Source organism: Scyliorhinus torazame, chromosome 6 (genome assembly GCF_047496885.1).
Source record: "Scyliorhinus torazame isolate Kashiwa2021f chromosome 6, sScyTor2.1, whole genome shotgun sequence".
NCBI classification, from domain to species: domain Eukaryota; kingdom Metazoa; phylum Chordata; class Chondrichthyes; order Carcharhiniformes; family Scyliorhinidae; genus Scyliorhinus; species Scyliorhinus torazame.
This window is the reverse complement of record NC_092712.1, coordinates 30,194,379-30,218,580: the sequence shown is the minus strand read 5'-3', so window position 1 is coordinate 30,218,580 and position 24,202 is coordinate 30,194,379. Positions and strand designations below refer to the sequence as shown.

The 24,202-nt window shown below is 48.0% G+C and overlaps 1 protein-coding gene across 2 annotated transcripts in view; it reads right to left on the bottom strand.

The window, feature by feature from the left end:
- Positions 1 to 24,202, bottom strand: part of mindy4 (MINDY lysine 48 deubiquitinase 4) — a 275,047-nt gene that overhangs the window by 32,082 nt on the left and 218,763 nt on the right. For both annotated transcript variants that reach the window (XM_072508076.1, XM_072508075.1), the window contains one exon: positions 7,765 to 7,926. In XM_072508076.1, the coding sequence (XP_072364177.1) occupies positions 7,765 to 7,926 (162 nt within the window). The remainder of the gene's footprint in view (positions 1 to 7,764; positions 7,927 to 24,202) is intronic.

Here is a 24,202-nt window from a genome sequence, read left to right as displayed (position 1 = left end):
TGGGAAATGTTCAGAATGGAGTTCTGTCACAAGTGGAGTACCACAAGGATCTGTTCTGGGGCCGTTGCTGTTTGTCATTTTTATCAATGACCTAGAGGAAGGCGCAGAAGGGTGGGTGAGTAAATTTGCAGACGATACTAAAGTCGGTGGTGTTGTCGATAGTGTGGAAGGAAGTAGCAGGTTACAGAGGGATATAGATAAGCTGCAGTGCTGGGCTGAGAGGTGGCAAATGGAGTTTAATGTAGAGAAGTGTGAGGTGATTCACTTTGGAAGGAAAAACAGGAATGTGGAATATTTGGCTAATGGAAAAGTTCTTGAAAGTGTGGATGAGCAGAGGGATCTAGGTGTCCATGTACATAGATCCCTGAAAGTTGCCACCCAGGTTGATAGGGTGGTGAAGAAGGCCTATGGAGTGTTGGCCTTTATTGGTAGAGGGATTGAGTTCCGGAGTCAGGAGGTCATGTTGCAGCTGTACAGAACTCTGGTACGGCCGCATTTGGAGTATTGCGTACAGTTCTGGTCACCGCATTATAGGAAGGACGTGGAGGCTTTGGAACGGGTGCAGAGGAGATTTACCAGGATGTTGCCTGGTATGGGGGGAAAATCTTATGAGGAAAGGCTGATGGACTTGAGGTTGTTTTCGTTAGAGAGAAGAAGGTTAAGAGGAGACTTAATAGAGGCATACAAAATGATCAGAGGGTTAGATAGGGTGGACAGTGAGAGCCTTCTCCCGCGGATGGAAATGGCTAGCACAAGGGGACATAGCCTTAAACTGAGGGGTAATAGATATAGGACAGAGGTCAGGGGTAGGTTCTTTACGCAAAGAGTAGTGAGGCCGTGGAATGCCCTACCTGCTACAGTAGTGAACTCGCCAACATTAAGGGCATTTAAAAGTTTATTGGATAAACATATGGATGATAATGGTATAGTGTAGGTTAGATGGCTTTTGTTTCGGTGCAACATCGTGGGCCGAAGGGCCTGTACTGCGCTGTATTGTTCTATGTTCTATACCGTAATACCTCTACACAGACTACCACAATTACTTCATTAGCAAATTCACCAAATGAGTATAAAAGGTATTAATTTGGACTTTTTCTGATTTTCTACTTAGACCCGATGTATTTGGGGCCGGTTCAGCTCAGTGGACTGGACGGCTGATTCGTGATGCAGAGCAGGCCAGCAGCGCAGGTTCAATTCCCGTACCGGCTGAGGTTATTCATGAAGGCCCCGCCTTCTCAACCTTGCCCGAGGTGTGGTGACCCTCAGGTTAAATCACCACCAGCCAGCTCTCCCCCTCAAAAGAGAACGCAGCCTATGGTTATTTGGGACTATGGTGACTTTGCTCCGCTAACTCAAGAATTTGCTTCCCCAGGACGACCAATTGATTGATCCGGACCTTGGCTACGTCCAAACTGATTTGGAAGTGTGGCATTCTGATCCATGGTCAAATTTTATTAAAGTGTAGATTCTGCTTTAAGAGCTTTCAAAATTTCAAGATGGCATCGCCCTTCTCTTGGGATTTCGGGCACTTGCTTGTTTTGGCAGGCTCTGCCACAATGGCAATCACGCTCGGCTTAGAAGATCCTTCAACAATAGCTGTCTGGAACAAGTGCCTGCAGAGTTCTCTTCCGCAGAGTTTTACTTTAAAGTCACAAATTCAGCAAATCCTGGCTTTTTCTGGTCTTTAGTTGGGTTTAAAAAGTGTGATCCTCCACGCATATTCAATTACTTATTTTTTTCTGCTTCAGACCAAGGTCGGATGCCATGTCAACTTGGGGATTGGTGTTTTTCAAACTGCTGGTTCAAGTTTCACTACTTATATACTTTGTAGCGGTTTGAAACAACTGAGTTGCTTGCTATTTCAAAGGGTATTTTAAAAAAGTCAACCACATTGGTGTGTGTCTGTAGTCACATGCAGGCCAGACCAGTTAAGGGCAGCAGAAGGTAGCACAGTGGTTAGCACTGCTGCTTCACAGCGCCAGGGTCCCAAGTTTGATTCCCGGCTTGGGTCACTGTCTGTGCGGAGTCTGCACGTTCTCCCCGTGTCTGCGTGGGTTTCCTCCCAGTGCACCGGTTTCCTCCCACATGTCCCGAAAGATGTTCTTGTTAGGTGAACTGGACATTCTGACACCGAGGGAGTGTGTGCAGTTCTGGTCACCTCATTATAGGAAGGATGTGGGAGCACTGGAAAGGGTGCAAAGGAGATTTACCAGGATGCTGCCTGGTTTGCAGGATACGTCTTATGAGGAAAGGTTGAGGGAGCTAGGGCTTTTCTCTTTGGAGCGGAGGAGGATGAGAGGCGACTTAATAGAGGTTTATAAGATGATGAGGGGGATACATAGAGTGGACGTTCGGAGACTATTTCCTCGGGTGGATGTAGCTGTTACAAGGGGGCATAACTATAAGATTCAGGGTGGGAGATATAGGAGGGCTGTCCGAGGTAGGTTCTTTACTCAGAGAGTGGTTAGGGTGTGGAATGGACTGCCTGCTGTGATAGTGGAGTCGGACACTTTAGGAACTTTCAAGCGGTTATTGGATAGGCACATGGAGCACACCAGAATGACAGGGAGTGGGATAGCTTGATCTTGGTTTCGGACAATGCTCGGCACAACATCGAGGGCCGAAGGGCCTGTTCCGTGCTGTACTGTTCTATGTTCTACCCGAACAGGCGCCGGATTGTGGCAACTAGGAGATTTTCACAGTAACTTCATTGCAGTGCTAATGTAAGCCTACTTGCGACAATAATTAAGATTTTTTTTTTTTTTTTTTAATTCCTTCCCTCAAGGACATTGGCCAGTCTGGTTAGTTTCCTCTATTTTTTCCCTCATCAACCTTTTGCTGGTTTATAAAGCACTTTCAATCCTCAGACTTGCTACTATTCTTTTCCATGTTATAAGCCTCTTCCTTTGACCTAACAGTATCACTAACTTCATTAACTCTTTTTCACAGAGGCTTTGTTTTCCAATGCAACCTATCCTCTGTTGAACGTTTTGAATCATTTTTTCAACTGCTCACCACTGTTTACCTCCTGCCATATCTTTTAATCTATTTACCCAATCAGCCTTTTAGCCAGCTCTCCTCTCATGCCTATGTAATTGGCTTTGTTTCAGATTTTTGTGCGAGACTGGAGTATGCCACTTTCAAACTTAATATGCAATTCAATTGTATTACGATCACTTTTCTCCAGAGGATCTTTTTTGAGACTTGATGGGCTGACAGCCTCTTAGCTGAAATAGTCTATGGTTCTGCAACCCTCCAATGATCTCTCTGCGCCTTCGCCAATTCTGGCCTGCTGGGCAGCCCTCATTTGTGGGGAAATCCTCCATTCATGAGTTTCTGGTTTTCCCAGAAAAGAGACTCTGCCTTTACAGGCTTTTCAGATTCCAATAAGTAAGGTTTTGCAAATAAATAAATAAAGAGCTTTCTTTATCCAAGAAAAAGGTTGTTCAAAGGCTGTGACCAAATGATTGGTCTGCTAACTGCATCGAGGAATTTTGTTCTATTCATTCAAGGGATGTGAGGCTCACTGACAAAACCAGCATTCATTGCCCATCCCAAATTACCCTCGAGAAGGTGGTGGTCAGCTGCCTTATTGAACCATTGCAGTCCATGTGGTGGAGGTACACCCACAGTGCTGTTCAAGAGGTAGTTCCAGGATTGTGACCCAGCGACAGTGAAGGAACGGCCGATATATTTCCAAGTTAGGATGGCGAGTGAGCGTTCTAAATAGGACATAGATCTGAAGAGCATTTGTGTCAAGTAGGCCCAGGAATGAGCTGACCGAGGTTCTTAAATGTTAAAAAGGATTCAATAAGAGTTGATAAGGGGAAATACTACTTCCTCCAGGAGAGGAATCATAATTAGAGTTAGGCCATTCAGGTGTCAAATCAGGGGAGTACTTAGACACAAAGGGTTGGAGAAATCTGAAATTATTTTCTCCAAGGAGCTGTGGATGAACATAGAACATACAGTGCAGAAGGAGGCCATTTGGCCCATCGAGTCTGCACCGACCCACTTAAGCCCTCACTTCCACCCTATCCCTGTAACCCAATAACCCCTACTAACATTTTTGGTCACTAAGGGGAATGTATCATGGCCAATCCACCTAACCTGCACATCTTTGGACTGTGGGAGGAAACCGGAGCACCCGGAGGAAACCCACGCAGACACGGGGAGAACGTGCAGACTCCGCACAGACAGTGACCCAAGCCGGGAACTGAACCTGGGACCCTGGCGCTGTGAAGCCACAGTGCTATCCACTTGTGCTACCGTGCTGCCCACTTGTGCTACGATGCTGGAAGTTAAATGGAGATCAATAGATTTTTCTTAGGTAAGGGTATCAAGTGAAATGGAGTAAAGGCGGGTCCATTGGAGTGGAGGAAAAATACAAATTAGGGATAAGCAGTGAAGCAAGATCAAGGAGCTGAATGGCTGACTCCTGTGTCTATTTGCATTAGACTGATTTTATCGAAAGATTTCAGCAACAATATCTTCCAGCTCTTCTGACCATAGCATTCCATACCTTGCTGCTCTGATTATCTCCTTTCCTTCTCTGTAGGCATCAAATTCTTGATGGGAGTTTAGTCCCATTGGTGCCTTGCTGAAGTAGCGAGTAAATCCAGAATATGAAAAAAAAGACTTGCCCATTAAAGTTTCACAACTGCACCCAATTCTGGCATTAACCAACATCTGCATGATGGACCGAATGGCTTCTTTCTGTGTTGCATCATTTCAAGATTCAGCCAATCACTTGCTAATAGATTGGAGCTGGCGAAGGACAGAAAAATGAGCCAAACTGACAGAACATCCAATAAGAGACAGACGAAGGGGAGAGCGGATTAACCCTGAAGCTGCTAACCCACATTTCCCTCGACCTACTCTGCACTTCCAGATAGCATTCCTTCAATAAATCTCCGACCATCTCACAGCAACTCACCAAGACACCTACGACAGCACCTCCCAAACCTGCAACCTCGACCAACTGCAAGGACAAGGGCAGCAGATGCCTTGGAACACCCACCACCTGCAAACTACTTCACTACTTTGGTTCGATTACGCTTGATTTGTACTCTTCCTCAGCTCCATTTATCCGCCTTTGCTCCATTTCACTTGTTATTCTTACCAAAGAGAAATTGATTGATCTCCAATCGACTCCCAGCATCCACAGCCTCTTGGGGCAGAGAACCTCAGATTTCAACAACCTTTTTTGATTCGTTCATGGGATGAGGGCGTCAGTGACAAGGCCAACATTTATTGCCCCAAAAATATGTACAGACTGTACATATGTTAGTTGATTGCTGGGAAGTATGTTTCCTGGGGTGTTTATTGACTGTAACCTTTTTTGATACATGTTTGTAATAAAATACATTTATAAAAGAAAACATTTATTGCCCGTCCCCAAGTGCCGTTTCAACTGACTGGCTTGCTAGGATCCTTCAGAGGTAATTTAAGCGTCAACCACATTGCTGTGGGTCTAGAATCACATGTAGACCAGACCAGGTAACAGCAGATTTCCCTCCCTGAAGGACATTAATGAGCCAGATGGGTTTTTACGTCAATGGACAATTAATACTTTTATTTCCAGATTTTTATTGAATTTAAATTTGAACGCGTGTCCCCAGCACGTTGCCCTGCTCTCCGGATTACCAGTCCAGTGACAATACCACTATGTCCAAGTACTTCCTGATTTGACTCCTGAATGGCCTGACTCTAATTTTAAGATTGTCGGCTTATCCGCGATTCCTCTACCAGGGAAAATCGTTTTCCCGTTATCTACTCTATTGATCCTTTTTCCAAAAATAAATTTGGAGTACCCAATTCATTTTTTCCCAATTAAGGGGCAATTTAGTGTGGCCAATCCACCTAGCCTGCACATCTTTGGGTTGTAGGGGAGAAACCCACACGAACACGGGGAGAATGTGAAAACTCCACACGGACAGTGACCCAGAGCCGGGATCGAACCTGGGACCTCAGCGCCATGAGGCAGCAGTGATAACTACTGCGCCACCGTGCTGCCTGCTATTGATCCTTTTTAGCATTTTTGATATCTCTGTTCACTCATTCCTGACCCTTCAGGTCTTTGTCCTAATGTAAATGATCCACGCTGCCATGGAAATACATTATCGTTCCTTCACTGTTGCTGGGTCAAAATCCTGGAAGTCCCTTCCTAACAGCACTATGGATGTACCTACACCACATGGACTGCAGCGGTTCAAGAAGCTGGCTCACCACGAACCTCTTGAGGGCAACTAGGGATGGGCAATAAGAATGCTGACCTAGCCAGCGACGCCAACACGAAAGAACAAACAAAAGTGGGTCTTGCTTTCATCCAGCCTAAGATTCTCCTAAGTGGGTGGTGCAGTGGTTAGCACTGCTGCTTCATAGTGCCAGAGACCCAGATTTGATTCCAAAATCGGGTGACTGTATGGCATTTACACATTCTCCACATTCTCCCAGTGTCTGCGTGGGTTTTCTCTGGGTGCTCCGGTTTTCTCCCAGTCCAAAAATGTGCAGGTTGAGTGGACTAGCTATGCTAAATTTCCCCCAAGTGTCCAAAGGTTAGGTGGAGTTATGGGGATTGGTCCTAGGTAGGATGCTCCTTCGAGGGTCGGTACAGACGTGATGGGCCGAATGGCCTCCTTCTGCACCGTAGGGACTCTATGATTGCTGCCTGCTGCCTTAACCTGCATACCTGCTCTTCCGCACCAGGCCCTAGTTTCTTTCCCTTGCTGTCTCTCTCACCTAATCTGCACACATGTCTGCTGGTTGCTACCTCCAAAATATTACTTACGTGCATATATCCATAATTCATTCATTCAGAGCATGTGACCACCGCTTGAAAGGTCTATATTTACTGCCCATCCCCAAGTGCCCAATCAGAAGCTGTTGAAGAGTTCCCTCTGTGAGCCGCCACCATCTGTGTGGTGTACGCATACCCACTCCTGGTCTTTAGTAGGGATGTTGGTGGATTCTGGGCCCAGTGTTGATGCAGGAACAGGAAAATGCTTCCCCAGTCAGGGTGGCGTGTGACTTAAAACAGTAACGGCAAGGTGGTGACGATTATGGTCTTCAGCTTTGGCCATTATTTGTTGAGCTGGTCTCATTTCCTATGCACCTTTGTGCACAATTTGTTGCTGCACTTCCTACATGACAACAGTGACTACACTTCAGAGGTGCTTTTGGGTATTGAGGTTATGTAAGATGCCACATAGATGCACCTTCTTTCATTCCCCTTCCTGTCAGTCAACTGGTGCCTCCATTACTCCACTCTTTCTGTTCTCAATACCAACTCGCTCTTCTGCCTTCCTAGTTTCCTGCCACCATCCCCCTGAATAACAATGTGGCTATCTACTTCTTCAAAGGCTGACATCATTGACTCATAGATCAGTGACCTATTGCTTGGCTTTTATACAGACCAAGTAAAGCCATTGGGGATAACCTTCCGAATCTTCGTCGCCCACCTCACCCACAGTTGTCCCGTTAACTCTCCCAGCTCAACTCCGACTCCTGCTGCACTTCCCTCATGGACATTTGTTCACTCAAGGCTCTCCATGGCCGCTTTGTGAATTAATTGCGTTGACATCCTGGCTTTGACTGACACTTCATGGATGGCAACACCTTGATCCTTATTAAAGCATCTCTACCTGGCTATTCTTCCACCATTTGCTGCACCAAAACTAGTGGGCCGAGGGCACGTACTACAATAAGAGCTATCCAATAACATGCAATGGGAAACTCAAAGCACTGGGCTCTCAGGGCACATACCTTGCAGATACTGTAGTGCTCAAACAGTGACAGCAGTCCAATGTCACTGCGTCCTGAAACTCCTTTGAGGATTGTGATGTTGCCATTGCCAGAATCCAACTCGACAACATCGTTGAAAACATTGGAGACCGCTTTGCCGGTTAACAACAGATTCACAAGTTCCTGCGAGAGGAAGACAACAAATTTATTATGTTTTCTTTGCTGTTACATACCAGCGTCAGCGTTGTGGTCGCTTATCTGCTCTACATCAGAGGTTGTGTGTTCAAGCCTCCACTCTAGGAGACCTGAGCACCTAATCTATGCTGACACTCCAGTGCTGGAGGTACCTTCCGTCAGGCGGGATGTTATACCGAAGCTCAGTTGCCTGCTGGTCATAAGAGCAAACACTAAGAAGTCTGATCTTGCCAACATTCATCTCTCAACCGACACCAATTAAAAAAAAAAAGATCGCCTGTTGGCAAATTAGCAGCTCCATTATACAACATCTGAACAGAGAACAACTTCAAAACAATCTCAGTTGGCCGCAAAGATTTGGGCAACTTGAGCACGTGAAATGCAATCCAAAGAACAAGTTATTTTATTCTGTTTAAGGAATAAACAGCACATGGTTGAAACATCTGAAGATAACATTACAGCTTTTGGAGTATTGTTTTTGCAGCGTTATATAAAAAGAGGCTTGCATCTATATACCGCCATTCATGACCTCAGGACACTGTTGTAATGCAGGAAATGTGGCAGCCAATTCAAAGGCAGCGCTCATCTTTGGTGGGAAGTGGGTGTCACTGGCTGGGCCAGCATTTGTTGCCCATCCTTAATTTTGTAATAAATTTTGAGTACCCAATTCATTTTTTCCAATTAAGGGGCAATTTAGCGTGTTCAATCCCCCTACCCGGCACATCTTTGGGTTGTAGGGGCGAAACCCACGCAAACATGGGGAGAACGTGCAAACTCCACACGGACAGTGACCCGGAGCCGGGATCGAACCTGGGACCTCGGTGCCGTGAGGCAGCAGTGCTAACCACTGCACCACCGTGCTGCCCTTTGTTGCGCATCCTGAGCTGCCCCCGACAAGCTGGTGGTCAACCGCCTTCTGGCACCACAATAATGCATGACAAAGAATTGTTATGGCACAAAAGGAGTCCATTTGGCCCACCATGTCTGCACCAGCTCTCTGAAAGAGCAACTTACCTAGAACCATTCCTGTGCCTTCTCCCTGGAACACTGCACATTCTGCCTTTTCAGATAACAGTTGAATTCTCTTTTGAATGCTTCAATTGAACCTGCCTCCACAGCACACTCAGGCAGTTCCAAACCGGAACCGCTCGTTGTGTTAAGAACGTCCTCCTCACATCGCGTTTGCTTCTTTCATTAATTGCTTTAAATCTGTGACCTCATTCTCGATACTTTCACTAGTGGCAACTGCATCTCCCCTTTCCTCGTGATTTTAAATACCTCTATCAAATCACCTCTCCAACTTACCTCCAAGGAAAATTGTCCTACTCTGTCTTTATAACTGAAGTTCCTCATCCCTGGAACCATTCCCGTGAATCTCTTTGGCACTCCCTCTAATGCCTTCACTGGTCGTGTGACCCAGGAACACCCTCAGTGCTGTTAGGAAGGGAGTTCCAGGATTTTGATCCTGCAACATTGAGGAACATCGACATGGTTCCAAATCAGGATGGTATGTGGCTTGATGGGGAACTGGGCACGTGGTGATCCCATCCATCTGCTGCTCTTGTCCCTGTAGGTGGCAGAGGTCGTGAGTTTAGAAGTGGCTGTCGAAAGAGGCTTGGCGAACGCTGCCATTGTGCATTGGTGGAGGGAATGTCTGCTTAAGGTAGCGCATGGGGTGCCAATCAAGCGGGCTGCTTTGTGCTGCTTGGTGTCAGGTTTGAGTGTTGGAGCCGCACTCACCCAGGCAAGTGGAGAGTATTCCATCACACTCCTGACTTGTGCTTTGTTGACAGTAGACACTTTTGTGAGCCCAAAGGCGAGTTACTCTGACCCACTCTTGGATGGTCCAGTTCACTTTCTGGTCAATGCTAATCTCCCTGTACGTGAGGATTTAGCGATGGTAATACCATTGAATGTCATGAGGAGATAGCTAGATGGTCTCTTGTTGGAGATGATAATTGCCTGCCACTTGCGTGATGTGAATGTTACTTGTCACTTACCAGCCCAAGCCTGAATGTTAACCAAGGCTTGGTGCATATTGGCACAGACTATTTCCGCATTTGAAGAGTTGCAAATGGTGAACACGCTGCAATCAGTGAACATCCCCATTTCTGATCTTATGATGGAGGGAAGGTCATTGATGAAGCATCTGAAGATTGGGTTGAGGATACTACCCTGAGGAACTCCTTCAGCAATGTTCTGGGACTGAGTAAAGTGCCCTCCAACAACCACTTCCTTTATGCTAGATATGAATCATAGAATTTACAGTGCAGAAGGAGGCCATTCAGCCCATCGAGTCTGCACCGGCCTTACAAAGAGCACTCTACTCAAGCCCACCTATCTACCCTATCCCCGTAAGCCCCACTTACCCTTTTTGGACACTAAGGCAATTTAGCACGGCCAATCCACCTAACCCGCACACCTTTGGACTGTGGGAGGAAACCGGAGCACCCGGAGGAAACCCACACAGACACGGGGAGTGCGTGCAGACTCCACACAGACAGTGACCCAGCGGGGAATCGAACCTGGGACCCTGGAGCTGTGAAGCAATTGTGTTAATCATTGTGCTACCGTGGCTGCCCAACCAGTATGACTTCAACCAGTGGAGAGTTCTCCCTGATTCCCATTGACCTCAACTTTGCGAGGGCTCCTTGATGCCAGACTCACTCAAATGCTGCTTTAATGCCCAGAACCGTTCACTCTGACTTCACCTCTGGCATTCAGCTCCTTTGTCCATGTTTAGAGCAAGGCTGTAATGAGGTCAGGAGATGAGCGGCCTGGCAGACCCCAAACTGAGCGTCAGTGAGCAGGTTATTGCTGTGTAAGTGCCACTTGATAGCACTGCTGACGACCGAAAGGTGGTTGACGGGTAATTGGCCGGATTGGAATTTGTCCTGCTTTTTGTGGACAGGACATACCTGGGCTATTTTTCACATTGTCGGGTAAATAATGCATGGCTGTAGCTGGGGCAGCTTGGCAAGGGGCGCAGCTTGTTCTGGGCACAGGACTTGAGTGCTATTGCCAGAATGTTGTCAGGACCCATAGCCTTCAGAGTAATCACAATTACCACAAAGATCAATACAGTGTGATTGTGATTGATTGGCAATCTGTCTTTGCTTATTTTAGTAACATTGCTTGAGAGGAGAATAACCCAGATCACAAGTAAAAGGTATCCGGCAATAGGAATTCTTTTTGTAAATATAAATTTAGAGTATCTAATTATTTTTTTTTCCCATTTAAGGGACAATTTAGCGTGGCCAATCCACCTAACCTGCACATTTTTTGGGTTGTGGGGGCGAGACCCACGTAGACTGGGGGAGAATGTGCAAACTCCACACAGACAGTGACCCAGAGCCGGGATCGAACCCGGGTCCTCAGCGCCGTAGGCAGCAGTGCTAACCACTGCGCCGTGCCGCCCTCTGCAACAGGAATTCTGGATCAACAATTCCCACAAATAGTTGGGCACTGAACATTTCTTTTTTGGTTGGCATATATAGAGGGGAAAATGTTGACCAGGGCTGGGAGAACTTCCTACCCTTTGTCAAACAGTGCAGTAAGTAGGGTACTTCAGATGAACAAACTTGGGTTTAATATCTCATCCTAAGGATGGGGGCTCTGGGCTGTAACCTGGATTGTCTGCTCAACTCCGCCAGCAAGATCTGAACACACAGCATTCTTGCCTGGATGAAAGAATGGTTAAAAACTTATTCTGGCTGATGCTGACCATTACAAGAGCATCATGCAACACATAAGAATCAGAACCAATGTTGGAATTAGAACTAAATCACAGGTCAACAAAATCACTCATCTAAAGCTCCAAACACTCAAAATATAAATAATAAATAGTCAGCTGGCGAAAATATTACAACTTGTACTTACATGGTGCTACAGCGTTTGGCAGTACAGAGCTGAAAGGATAGACATGGTTCCAAAGCTTATTACTGAACACGGGACAATGGCTATCCTAATCAGATCACTGTTTGCTGTGTATCATGCAAACGTGTAAATGGGCCAAAGGCTGCCACATCTGGAGCGGGAAAGTGCCCAACCTCTCTCAAATTACCCTGGGAAGACAAAGTACCTCACAGGTTTGAACACCAGGTTTCACGTTGTTACTGTGCAGTGGCGACATTTGTGGCATTTCCATGAACAGGATGCTGCCGTCAGTCCAAAAAAGCATTCTGCCTACCACATAACTGAGCAACGTCATGTATATAGCGGTAATTCATAACGACTGGCTGATCAAACCAAACAGCAAGTTCATTCAGTCGTTTTTGAATAGGCAGAGTATAGACCATACTCAATCAGCCTGGTCTTGCAAAACCCAAAACATCTGCTATTAGATGGAACTGCAGGATTGGGAAGCACTTGTTGAGCAATCCTGAGTGTGCTAATAGCTACACTAACATATCAGTTGGGTTTGCAACATGGCTCATTTATTTGCTAGAAGCGACATATATGATGATGTGGGAACCCAATCTCTGCAAACAAAAGGAATATGTTCAAGCTTTGAGCCTATTTTGAATTTCCTGGGAGCTCGGAGAAGCCAATGGTTCCTGTTACCCCCATCCATGGCAACACCTCAGCCAATTAAAGTCGACTTGCTGAGTAGACCAGCATCCTTTTCTTCTGTGGTATAAAAAGGCATTGTTTGAAATTTGGTATTCTTGCACTCACATCAGGACCAATACAATATGAAACATGTCACTCTTTTGGTAGTGGAACGTAGGTAGGAGAGGCAGAAGCAGATAAGAGAGATAGAGAGATTCGTGGAGGGAACTCCAGAGCTCGGGGCCCAGGCAGCTGAAGGCTAAGTCACTCATGATAGAATGATGAGGGGATGAACAAGAGGACAGAGTTGGAAGAATGCCGAATGGTGGTTTCAGGGCCTCAGGAAGTTACATATTAGGAGGGAGAAGGCCACATTGGGGCTTCAAAACAAGAATGCAAATTTTAAAAATCGGAATGAACTTGATGTCAGAATGAGAGCTGGATTTGAAAGGACTTGAGCACAAATTGAGAATTCCACCATTTCCCACAGTGCACATTTCATTTGGCATGTTTATCTCAAGAGGACAAATGTGGGATCGTGAACGAGAGATAGATGAACACAAGTGTGCTTGCATTGTCAAGAAGGAATATGCAATTTATTCCTAAAATTACTGTCATGAGCATTGAAACACTAACTATTTTTCATATTTGTGAACCAGCGCCTAGTTAGATTTTAGAAGCTAGAATTACACGGGGCAAGAACATAAGATATGAAAGCTGCAGAGTGCAGAGAACTTCAATCAACAGACTGGATCAGACCCTTCATGGGTCCAGCAAGCTTGGCATCCATTCAAAGTAGAAGGAACTTTGAGAACTGACAGCTCAAAACTGTTTAGTAACTAATATATATCTGTTCCACCGATTTAATTAAGTGGACTATTTAATACTAGGAACATCGTAAAATTAATCAAGGTCACTTTACTTTCAAGTATGGACTGACAAAGGAGCAAGTCAGAACATGCTCAAGAAAATATTTAAAAATCAGACCACTGAAAATAATTTATGTATAACTTTTAGCTAATCTCACCCAGAGCAATACTTGCGACACTACGATTTACCTTGATCCCCTGGGTGAGAGGAAAATTGACCATGGTTCAACCCTGAGCTACTCCCGGAAAGACCATAAGATATAGGAGCAGAATTAGGCCATTCGGCCCATCAAGTCTGCTCCGCCGTTCGATCATGGCTGATATGTTTTCTCATCCCCATTCTCCTGCCTTCTCCCATAACCCCAGATTCCCTTATTGATCAAGAACCTATCTATCTCGGTCTTCAAGACACTCAGTGATTTGGCCTCCACAGCCTTCTACAACAATGAGTTCCACAGATTCACCACCCTCTGGCTGAAGAAATTCCTTCTCATCTCAGTCTGAGGCTGTGCCCTGTGGTCTGGTCTCTAGTGGAAGCATCCTCTCCACGTCCACTCTATCCAGGCCTCTCCGTATTCTGTAAGTTTCAATAAGATCCCCCTTCATCCTTCTAAACTCCATCGAGTACAGACCCAGAGTCCTCAACCATTCCTTATACGACAAGTTCTTCATTCCAGGGATCATTTTTGTGAACCTCCTCTGGACCCTTTCCAAGGCCAGCACATTCTTCCTCAGATACGGGGCCCAAAACTGCTCAATATTCCAGAAGAGGTCTGAGCAGAGTCTTATTCAGCCTCAGAAGTACATCCCTGTTCTTGTATTCTAGCCCTCTCAATGAATGCTAACATTGCATTTGCCTTCCTAACGCCGACTGAACCTGCAAGTTAATATTAAAGGAATCTTGAACTAGGACTCCGAAGTCCCTTTCTTTCCCCATTTAGAAAAGAGTCTATGCCTCTATTCTTCCTACTAAGGTGCATAACCTCACACTTTTTCACATTGTATTCTATCTGCCACTTCGAAAGGGGGTGAAGTTTGAAATGCTGCAGCCAGTGCGATTGTGGGTCACGTTTCAGGACCGTCACCACTATTTTGAGATGCCAGATGACGCGTGGACCTTTATTCAGACTGAAAAGCTGGACTCAAACTGAGGGTTTGTTGTGGGGGGGTGTTTACTGTATTTTGGAGGTGTCCTTCTTCTGGTTTCAGGTTGGGAAGAGGGGAAAGGGGAAGGGGTGAGTGTATATGATGTGGGGGCTGTGTGAGAGTGTGGGCGCCGGTACTGTAGGGGTAGGTCCCCGCTGATGAGGGGGGGGGGGGGGGGGGGGAAAGAAGCCCGGGGATGGGGAGCTGGGATGAGGTCGCAGAAAAAGGAGCTGCGCCATCGGGGGCGGGGCCGGCTCGGATGGAACTGTTGGCGGATGAGGTGGTGTGCGGGCGGATCCGGGGGTGTATTCAAAGATATATGGAGGCCAACGACAATGGGGAGGTGCGGGTGGGGGTAGTCTGGGAGGCTCTGAAGGCAGTGGTTAGGGGAGAGCTCATTTCCATTAGGGCCCATAGGGAGAAGAGAGAGGAGGGAGAGGGAGAGATTGGTGGGAGAGATATTAAGGGTGGACAGGAGCTATGCAGAGGCCCCCTGATTAGGGAGCGACGAAGCCTCCAAATGGAATTTGATCTATTGACCACGGGGAAAGCAGAGGTGCAGTGGAGGAAAATGCAGGGGGCAGTATATGAGCATGGGGAGAAGGCGTGTCGGATGCTGGCACATCAGCTTCGTAAGAGGGAGGCAGCGAGGGAGATTGGTGGAGTTAAGGATAGAGGGGGGAATACGGTGCAGAGTGCGGTGAGAATAAACAAGGTATTTAGGGACTTCTCTGGGGATCTGTATAGGTCTGAGCCCCCGGGAGGGGGGGGGATGCGGCGATTCTTGGATCAACTGAGGTTCCCGAGGGTGGAGGAGGAGCAGGTGGCTGGTTTGGGGGCGCCGATTGGGCTGGAGGAGCTGGTTAAAGGATTAGGGAGCATGCAGGCGGGGAAGGCCCCGGGACCAGCCGGTTCCCAGTTGAATTTTACAGCAAGTATATGGACCTGCAGGGCCCGTTGCTGGTGAGAACGTTCAATGAGGCGAGGGAGGAGGGGACCCTGCCCTCGACAATGTCCCGGGCGCTGATCTCGTTTATTTTGAAGCGGGATAAGGATCCATTGCAATGTAGATCATATAGGCCGATTTCGCTCCTCAATGTAGACGCTAAGTTGTTGGCGAAGGTGCTGGCTACGAGGATTGAGAACTGTGTCCCGGGGGTGATCCATGAGGACCAGGCGGGGTTTGTGAAGGGCAGGCAGTTAAACACGAATGTGCGGAGGCTCGTAAATGTAAACACCGGGTGTCGTTATATGCTGATGACCTATATGTTGCAGACCCAGTGGAGGGAATGGAGGAGGTTATGCGGATCCTCAGGGAGTTTGAGGACGTCTCGGGCTATAAGCTCAACGTGGGGAAGGGTGAGCTCTGTGGTGCATGCGGGGGACCAGGGAAGGGGGATAAACGAGCTACCGCTGAAGAGGGCGGAGAGGGGCTTCCGATACCTGGGGATCCAGATAGCTAGGGGGCCCTGCACAAGCTCAATTTGACACGGTTGGTGGAGCAGGTGGAGGAGGACTTCAAGAGATGGGATATGGTGCCACTCTCCCTGGCAGGTAGGGTGCAGCCGGTCAAGATGACGGTCCTCCCGAGGTTCCTGTTTGTATTCCAGTGCCTGCCCATACTAATCCCCAAGGCTTTTTTAAAAACGGGTAAGCAGGAGTATTATGGGATTCGTATGGGCGAATAAGACCTCGAGGGTGAAGAGGGTGTTTTTGGAGCGTAGCAGAGACAAGGGGGGGGGGGGGGGGGGGGGGGGGCTGGCGCTGCCGAGTCTATGTGGCTATTATTGGGCAGCTAATTGTGGCGATGATCCGGAAGTGGGTAATGGAGGGAGAGGGGGCGGTGTGGAAGATGCTAGAGGTGGCGTCTTGTGTGGGTACGAGTCTGGGGGCGCTGGTGACGGCACCGTTGCCGCTTCCGCCGACAAGTTACACCACGAGTCCGGTGGTGGCGGCGACTCTGAAGATCTGGGGGCAGTGGAGGCGACATAAGGGCGAGGTGGGGGCCTCGGTCTGGACCCCGATACGAGAGAACCACAGGTTCGCTCCGGGTAGGATGGATGGGGGGTTTCTGAGCTGGCATCGGGCTGGGTTTAAAAGAATGGGGGGCCTATTCATCGATGGGACTTTTGCGAGCCATGGGGCGCTAGAGGAGAAATTTGGGTTACCTCCCGGGAATGCTTTTAGGTACATGCAAGTGAGGGTGTTTGAGAGACGGCAGGTGAGGGAATTTCCGCTGCTCCCAGACGAAGGATTCAGGACAGGGTGATTTTGGGTTTATGGGTTGGAGAAGGCAAGGTCTCGGCGATCTATCAAGAGCTGCAGGAGGCGGAGCAGACCTCGCTGGAGGAGTTAAAGGGTAAGTGGGAGGAGGAGCTAGGAGAGGAGCTGGATGAAGATCTGTGGGCTGATGCCCGGAGTAGGGTTAATTCTTCCTCCTCCTGCGCCAGGCTCAGCCTAATACAGTTCAAAGTTGTCCATAGGGCGCATATGACAGGGGCGAGGATGAGTAGGTTTTTTGGGGTGGAGGACAGGTGTGCGGGGTGCTCAGGGAGCCCAGCAAATCACGCCCACATGTTCTGGGCATGCCCGGCACTGGAGGGGTTCTGGAGGGGCTTTGCGAGGACTATGTCCAAAGTGGTGAACACCCGGGTCAGGTGGGGGGTAGCATTATTTGGGATATCGGACGAGCCGGGAGTGCAGGAACTGAAAGAGGCCGGTGTTCTGGCCTTTGCGTCCCTGGTAGCCCGCCGAAGGATCCTGCTGTTGTGGAGGGATGCGGAGCCCCCAAGTGTGAAAGCTTGGATTAACGATATGGCAGGGTTCATCAAGCTGGAAAGGATAAAGTTTGCCTTGCGAGGGTCTGTGCAGGGGTTCTCCAGGCGGTGGCAACCGTTCCTAGACTTTCTCGCGGAATGTTAGGTGGAGGTCAACAGCAGCAGCAACCCGGGGGAGGGGGCGTTTGGTTTTTCTGTTTTGTTTAGGTTAGAGTGGGGCGTTTTTTCTTACTGGCGCGTGTATTTGTTAAATGGGGGTTATTGCATTTTGTTGGAAATCTCATGTATAATTTTTGCTTGTTTTGTGCTTTATTTTTTTTTTCCCTGGTTGGAGTGTTTTGTTGAAAACCGTTGAAAATTTGAATAAATATATATATTTTTTTAAAAAGTTAATGAATGTAGATCGTGAATAGTTGTGGGCCCAGCACAGACCCCTGAGGGACACCACTAGTCACCGGCTGCCATCCTGAAAAAGACCCCTTTATCCCCACTCTCTGCCTTCTGCCAGTCAGCCAATCGTTCATCCATGCCAGGATCGTACCCTTAACACTATGGGCTCGTATCTTATTTAGCAGCCTCCTGTACAGCACCTTGTCAAAGGCCTTCTGGAAATCCAAATAGATCACGTCCACTAGTTCTCCTCGTCTAACTTCCTCATACCCTCCTCAAAGAACTCTAACAGATTTCTCAGGCACGACCTCCCCTTGTCGAAGCCGTACTGACTCAGCCCTCTTTTATCATGCACTTCCAAGTACTCCGCAAGCTCATCCTTAATAATGGACTCTAAAGGGAAGGGGGATCACTCATTCAAACATAGAATTTTTTACAGTGAAGGGGGCCATTCGGCCCATCGTGTCTGCACAGGCACTTGGAAAGAGCACCCTACCCAAGCCCACACCTTCACCCTCTCCCCGTTATCCAGTAACCCCACCCAACCTTTTTCGACACTAAGGGCAATTTAGCATGGCCAATCTAACTATGCTGCACACCTTTGGGCTGAATGAAGGACCCGGCATTAAGAGGCGGCCCACTGAGAGCTAATCTCTGACTATGCTGGTGAACCCCATCCTCACCCTCCCTCGCGACTCCCACTCCAAAAAGTCTTTCTTGGCATCGCTCAGCTGTGGCCTGGGATCCAACAAACATCCTGGTGGTGCACCGGCAACAGCCACCGCCTCTCAGGTGGCACTGCCGTTCAATAGAGTTGATTGTCCAGCAGGCAGGACTTCAGTCCTGGATCACAGTGAAGAGCCTGCCCCGAGAGACACATGATGCTGTAGGCCTTCCTGGAAAAAGATGACATCGGGCTCTCGCCTGCTCTTTAGCCGGTGGCTGAGACCCTCCCCCCCCCGGTCACCGCCATAAGATACTAACCCCAATTTATTACACACAAAAGTCTCTGTATACCTTTTGGTTATTTTCTTGTCAGTTAACATACAAATTTGTGGCTTGAGCATACAATTAAAGCTGACACTTGAGGGACTATGTTGCATTTTGGAAGTGCTGTCTTTTCAATGAGACATCAAACTAAGGCCCTGTCGTCCTTTCAGGTGGGTGTGAAAGATTCCACGCCACCATTTCAAAGAAGAACCAGGGACTTGGCTGGGCATCTTGATCAGTATTTATCCCTCAAATCAGTGTTACCAAAAAAAGAGAAGATCTGGTCATTATCACCATGTACGTGGGAACTTGCAGGGTACAAACAGCCATGCCTCCATCGCTGTAAAATGCTTTGGGAAATCTTGAGGTCATAAAGACACTATACAAATCAGAGTTGCGCTCTTTCCTTATTGTCTTACTGTTCTGTGGGGAAACATAAAAACCTTGAAAACTAACCAGGGATCTAGGGGGCCTTCACGTAATATCCGTACATTATAATTAAACTTCCTTTTCCAGGCTTCACTGCGGAGAGTCGTTCACTGCTCAAATTTATATCTGTCCTTAGGTCGGCACAGATGAAGGACTAAACGGTGACTTTCCTTGTGTACAAAGGAGTTTCTATATGTACTGCGTCTCTGCAGGAAGTTGCTGAACTAAATGTGTTTTTATGGACGGAAATAATTAATAGCGCTATTGGGACACCAACTACACAGAGAATGCCATGCATGTTAACACGAAGATGATCATCTAACTGAAGGCATACACACATCCATGCATGCAACGTCGTTTAAGTCTCCTTTCCTACAGAACAAACACGATGAGCTGACAATGGACGGAAATTCAAAAACGTGTGGAGGTTTTCTTCTATAGATTGAGATGGGAGTCACAGCTGTGTACTCTGAAAATGGACGATATCAGCTGAACTTAATTTTTAATTCCACCAGTCAACAATCAGGTTGACTTGAATAAGATTAAAGCTTCGATGGATTTGGCGTGACGCTAGATAAGCATGAGGGAGAATTGAATTGAAGGGTGTGTTGACCGGGTGAAATGAAGTAAGGAAACTTGTGTGGAGCATAAACGCATCACCAATTGGGCCAATGGCCTGATTAACGAGAGCAGTTAAGGTAAATCAAAGCAGCAAAGAATTGACACTGCACTGAATGAGGACATTCGGCTCATCAAGTCTGTGCTGGCTCTCCAAATGAGCAATGCATCTCGACGCATTCATCCGCTGCTCCCCGTGACCCCGCACCTTCTTCCTTTTCAGATAACAATCCAATTCCCTCTTGAATGCGATGACTCAACCTGCTTCCACCACACATTCAGCTTCGATTATTTTAGAACGGTTCTGATAAGTTAGACAAAGAAAAGCTGTTCTCCTTAGATAATCGTACAAGGATGAGGTGACACATATTTAAGGTTTTGGGAAAGAGCTGCTGGGGGCATGTGAGGAATGTTCACACAGCAAATGGCAACGACCTGGAACATGCTGCCCACGAGGGTGGTGGGAGCGGTTTTAAAAGTAAATTGGTCAGACACTCGAGGGAAATAATCTTCTACAGCCATGGGGATAGAACAGGGAAATAGGACTGAGCCAGCGTGGAATCAATGGGTCAAATAGCCTCCCTTCTGTGCCATTATACCTCTGTAAATATGTGTCCAGCAGCTATATTTTAAACTGGTATCAGCATCACAGTATTCCACAGTTTTCAGGCCCATCAGTCAATCCGGTCTTTGTGAAGGAGGAGCCAAGACCCGAGAATCCGACTGGGTTGGAGGATGAACAGCAATCGGATGGTTTCTTCCCCGTTGCTCATTAAGCGTGCACTTGAGGCAAGAAAATTCAAGGTGCCAAGATTGAATTGTGAAAGCCACAGTTATGGAGATGTCAAATACAGCTCGATCCTTTTGAATCAAGAGTTGCTTAATTTATTTGTTCATTGATAAGAGTTTTACAGCAGACATGGAAGCCAATTGATCCACCGTGCCTGTGTCAGCTAGCTTCGAGTGACCAAATTCATCTTCCTCCACAGCCTTGCCCAATCTTCTCCCCTTCCAGATATATTCAATCCTCTTTGGAAGGTTATTATTCCAACCGTTTCACTGCCTTTTCAGACAGTGCATTTCAGATGGTAGCTAATTAAAATGACATGGAATTACATAGGCCACACAGTGTCGTAGCCTGCCATTCTGCTTCATCAGCTCATGCTGATGTTCATAGAAGCTGCGTCCATCTTTCTTTCCCTAACTCATTCAATGTAACCTTCTGTTCCCTTCTCCCTCATAAGCTAACTTAGTTTCCCCTGAAATGCATCAATACTATTTTCCTCAACCACTTCCTGCGGTAGCAAGTTCAACATTTTGACCACTCCCTGGGGGAAAAATAGTACTTTTTTTCTGAATTCCCTATTTAATTTCTTACTGAAGGCTTCTAGTTTTGCTTTTCACCCACACGTTGAAGCATCTTCTCGACATTTAACCCCTCCATAATTCCAAATTTCCCTGAGCCTGCTTGTTCCCCTTTTCCTGACAGATAATAACCTCATGTTTCTGGTGTCACCCTGATTTCTCTTTTGCCACCCTCTCCAATATCTTCATATCCCTTTCATATAATGGGGACCAGAACGCTACGTATGGCTGATCTTACGGGCTCGATATATTTTAGCATAAACTCAATCTCTCCTTCTCAGTTCTAACCCTCCAGAACAGTGGGTTCGATTTCATGCAACAACAAAAAAAAAAAAAGCCTTGCGTGTTTTTGATTAACCAAATTGCTTAACTCTATGTATTTCAAATTAATGGTTAATTTGAATTTGTTTTCAAGCGAAATGCAATTTTGAGCTTTCTTTGCATCAAATATGGATAGCACAATTGCTTCACAGCTCCAGGGTCCCAGGTTCGATTCTGGCTTGGGTCACCGTCTGTGCGGAGTCTGCACATCCTCCCCGTGTGTGCGTGGGTTTCCTCCGGGTGCTCCGGTTTCCTCCCACAGTCCAAAGATGTGCAGGTTAGGTGGATTGGCCATGATAAATTGCCCCTTTGTGTCCAAAATTGCCCTTAGTGTTGGGTGGGGTTACTGGGTTATGGGGATAAGGTGGAGGTGTTAACCTTGGGTAGGGCGCTCTTTCCAAGAGCTGGAGCAGACTCGATGGGCCGAATGGCCTCCTTCTGCACTGTAAATACCAATTCTATGAAATAAGCTGCTAAAAACGAAGGTTCCAACCTGTTCAGTTTTCTTCAGAGGCCCATGCCGAGGCGTGCCCAGATGCTGCCTTCCGTCAAAGTCTATTATCTGTGTCACTGCTGCTTTTCGAGATGAAGTGGGCGCTTTCTTGTAGGAGCACATTAATTAGTCCCATTTCTGTCAATTCTTGTGAACTCGGTATGAGAATTGAGCAGATGAAAATATTGAAACTCAGGTTGAGAATTGCACCAGTTAACAATAGGCAAATAAATACAAGTACCTATTCCAGACATCGAGTTGTTCAGGGGATCAAATAGCAACTGCTTCCGCTGATTGTGGAGTCAAGGTCTGAGGAGGGGCAGAGTCTAAAATCTGCGGCCAGACCTTTCAAGAGTGGGCTGAGAACATACTTTACCACAAAGGCTTGTCGCAGTTTGGAATTCTCTTCCCCGCAAACAGTCATTGATGCCAGCTCTATTGTTGATTTTAAAATAGGTCGATAGATTTTTAAGCGCGAAAGGTGGGAAGGAATATGCAGCAGAGGCAGGGAAATGGAACGGGATTCTCCGTTGGCTGACTGCAAAATCGCGAAATGCGATTGGGCGGAAAATCAGTTCCAATGGCACAATCGCGGCGGGCGCCGATTTGACGCCAAATTGCAATTCTGCATCACCTCCAGAGCAGTGTCAATGCGTTCTGGAACCCATATACAGTAAACACCATTTTTGCATGTTATTAGCGGGCCTGACCCGATTCTCCAGGGCCTCCGTGATTCTCCTCCTCCAATGGGCAGAGTTACCGATGGCGCAGTTCACTTATGCTTTTACAAATTGTGGAACTGGTGTCATGGCTGATGAGGGAGAGAGAGAGGAGGTAGGACACAGAGAGGCACGACTGTGGGCTGCCGGGCCGGCACTGGCCGGGCCCTGCCAGGGCCTGGGGGAGGGAAGGAGAAGGTGACGGAGGAACGGGCTTAAAGGCCGGGGTGATTGCCCACTGACTGGGGTGGTGTCCAGTCACGGACCGTCATTACCGCAGTCTGCAAAGCAGCCATCTTGCTGCGCACCCCACTGACCACCTTGGCCCTGGTTCTGCAGAGTGACACCGGCCGTATGGGTGGCCCCAACCTGGCCACCATCCGCCAGCAGGGCATCAGGCAGCCAACAGGGCAACACCCCCTATAGGGGTGCCAAGAAGAGCCATAGAACATAGCACTGTCAAGGGCAGTTCCAACCAACGGTACCGCTGGCATTTGGGACGGGCTCTTTCCAGGAGCCAAATGGGGACCTGTCCGGGATCTCACAGATCTCAATGCACAGGTGCATCCACACACATCATGGAGGCCCTACATGCCTAGGCGGTCAATACATCCACTTCAGTGTGGACCGAGCCCACCAGAATGTCCGGGCAGCGGGATTCGCTGCCATCGATGGGATGCATGTTCCCCTACGAGCACCTGCAGATGACAGGCCGCTCTACACAAAGTGAAAAGGGTTGAACTCGACGAATGTGCAGCTGATATGTGACCATCATTGGAACTGCCCTTAATCGCACATCATACACATCTGCACCCAATAACCGGGCAGGGGCACGGACAATTCTTCCACCCCAATCGCCTGCACCTCCCTCCGTGATACATACCTGCCGCACTACGGGGTGTGGGCCCTGGGTTGACAGTAACAGTGGGTATGGTCTATGGGATGGAGGATGATGACAACCAGCTCTGCGATGAGCTCTGGTGCTCCGCATTGTATGGCAATGTCTGACTTCCTCGCCTGCTGAACGCCCCACCTCGGCGACCTTCCTTTCCTCTAGGCCACCTACCACGTAGCACTTTCCACCGTCCACCTGGGTGATCCCTGCATGCGAATTGGCCATTCCATCACACGGTCCCATCGAATCCCTGGGGTGACGGTGGTGAGGACCGTGGGCCACTGACAACGTCTACCTATTCCCTCCCCGTTCCCACTTTCTTCCCAGCCCAAACTAGGTTGGGGAGGGGGGGTTGACAGCCATGTCGCGGGGAACCTCAAATAAGCGGGGTCTCACTTCCTCGCACGCTGCCGAACTCCACCTCGGCGACCTTCCTTTCCTCTGGGCCGCCAACCACGTCCAGAGCCCTCTGCTCTGCCATGGTGAGAGGCCGCAGGTCCAGCGGTCCCCATCCTGTCTTCTCCCGCTCCCAGCGGTTGTGGGCAGCTTCTCCTGAGGGGGGAGAAGAGGTCGTGAAGTTTCTTCCCTCACTGCTGGCCGGTCGGGATGGTATTGCTCACGGCGCCAACTACCTCTGCCACCTGTGCCCAGGCACGACGGATGGCAGCGCCTGGCAGCCTCCTTCCCGGGCCGGGATACAG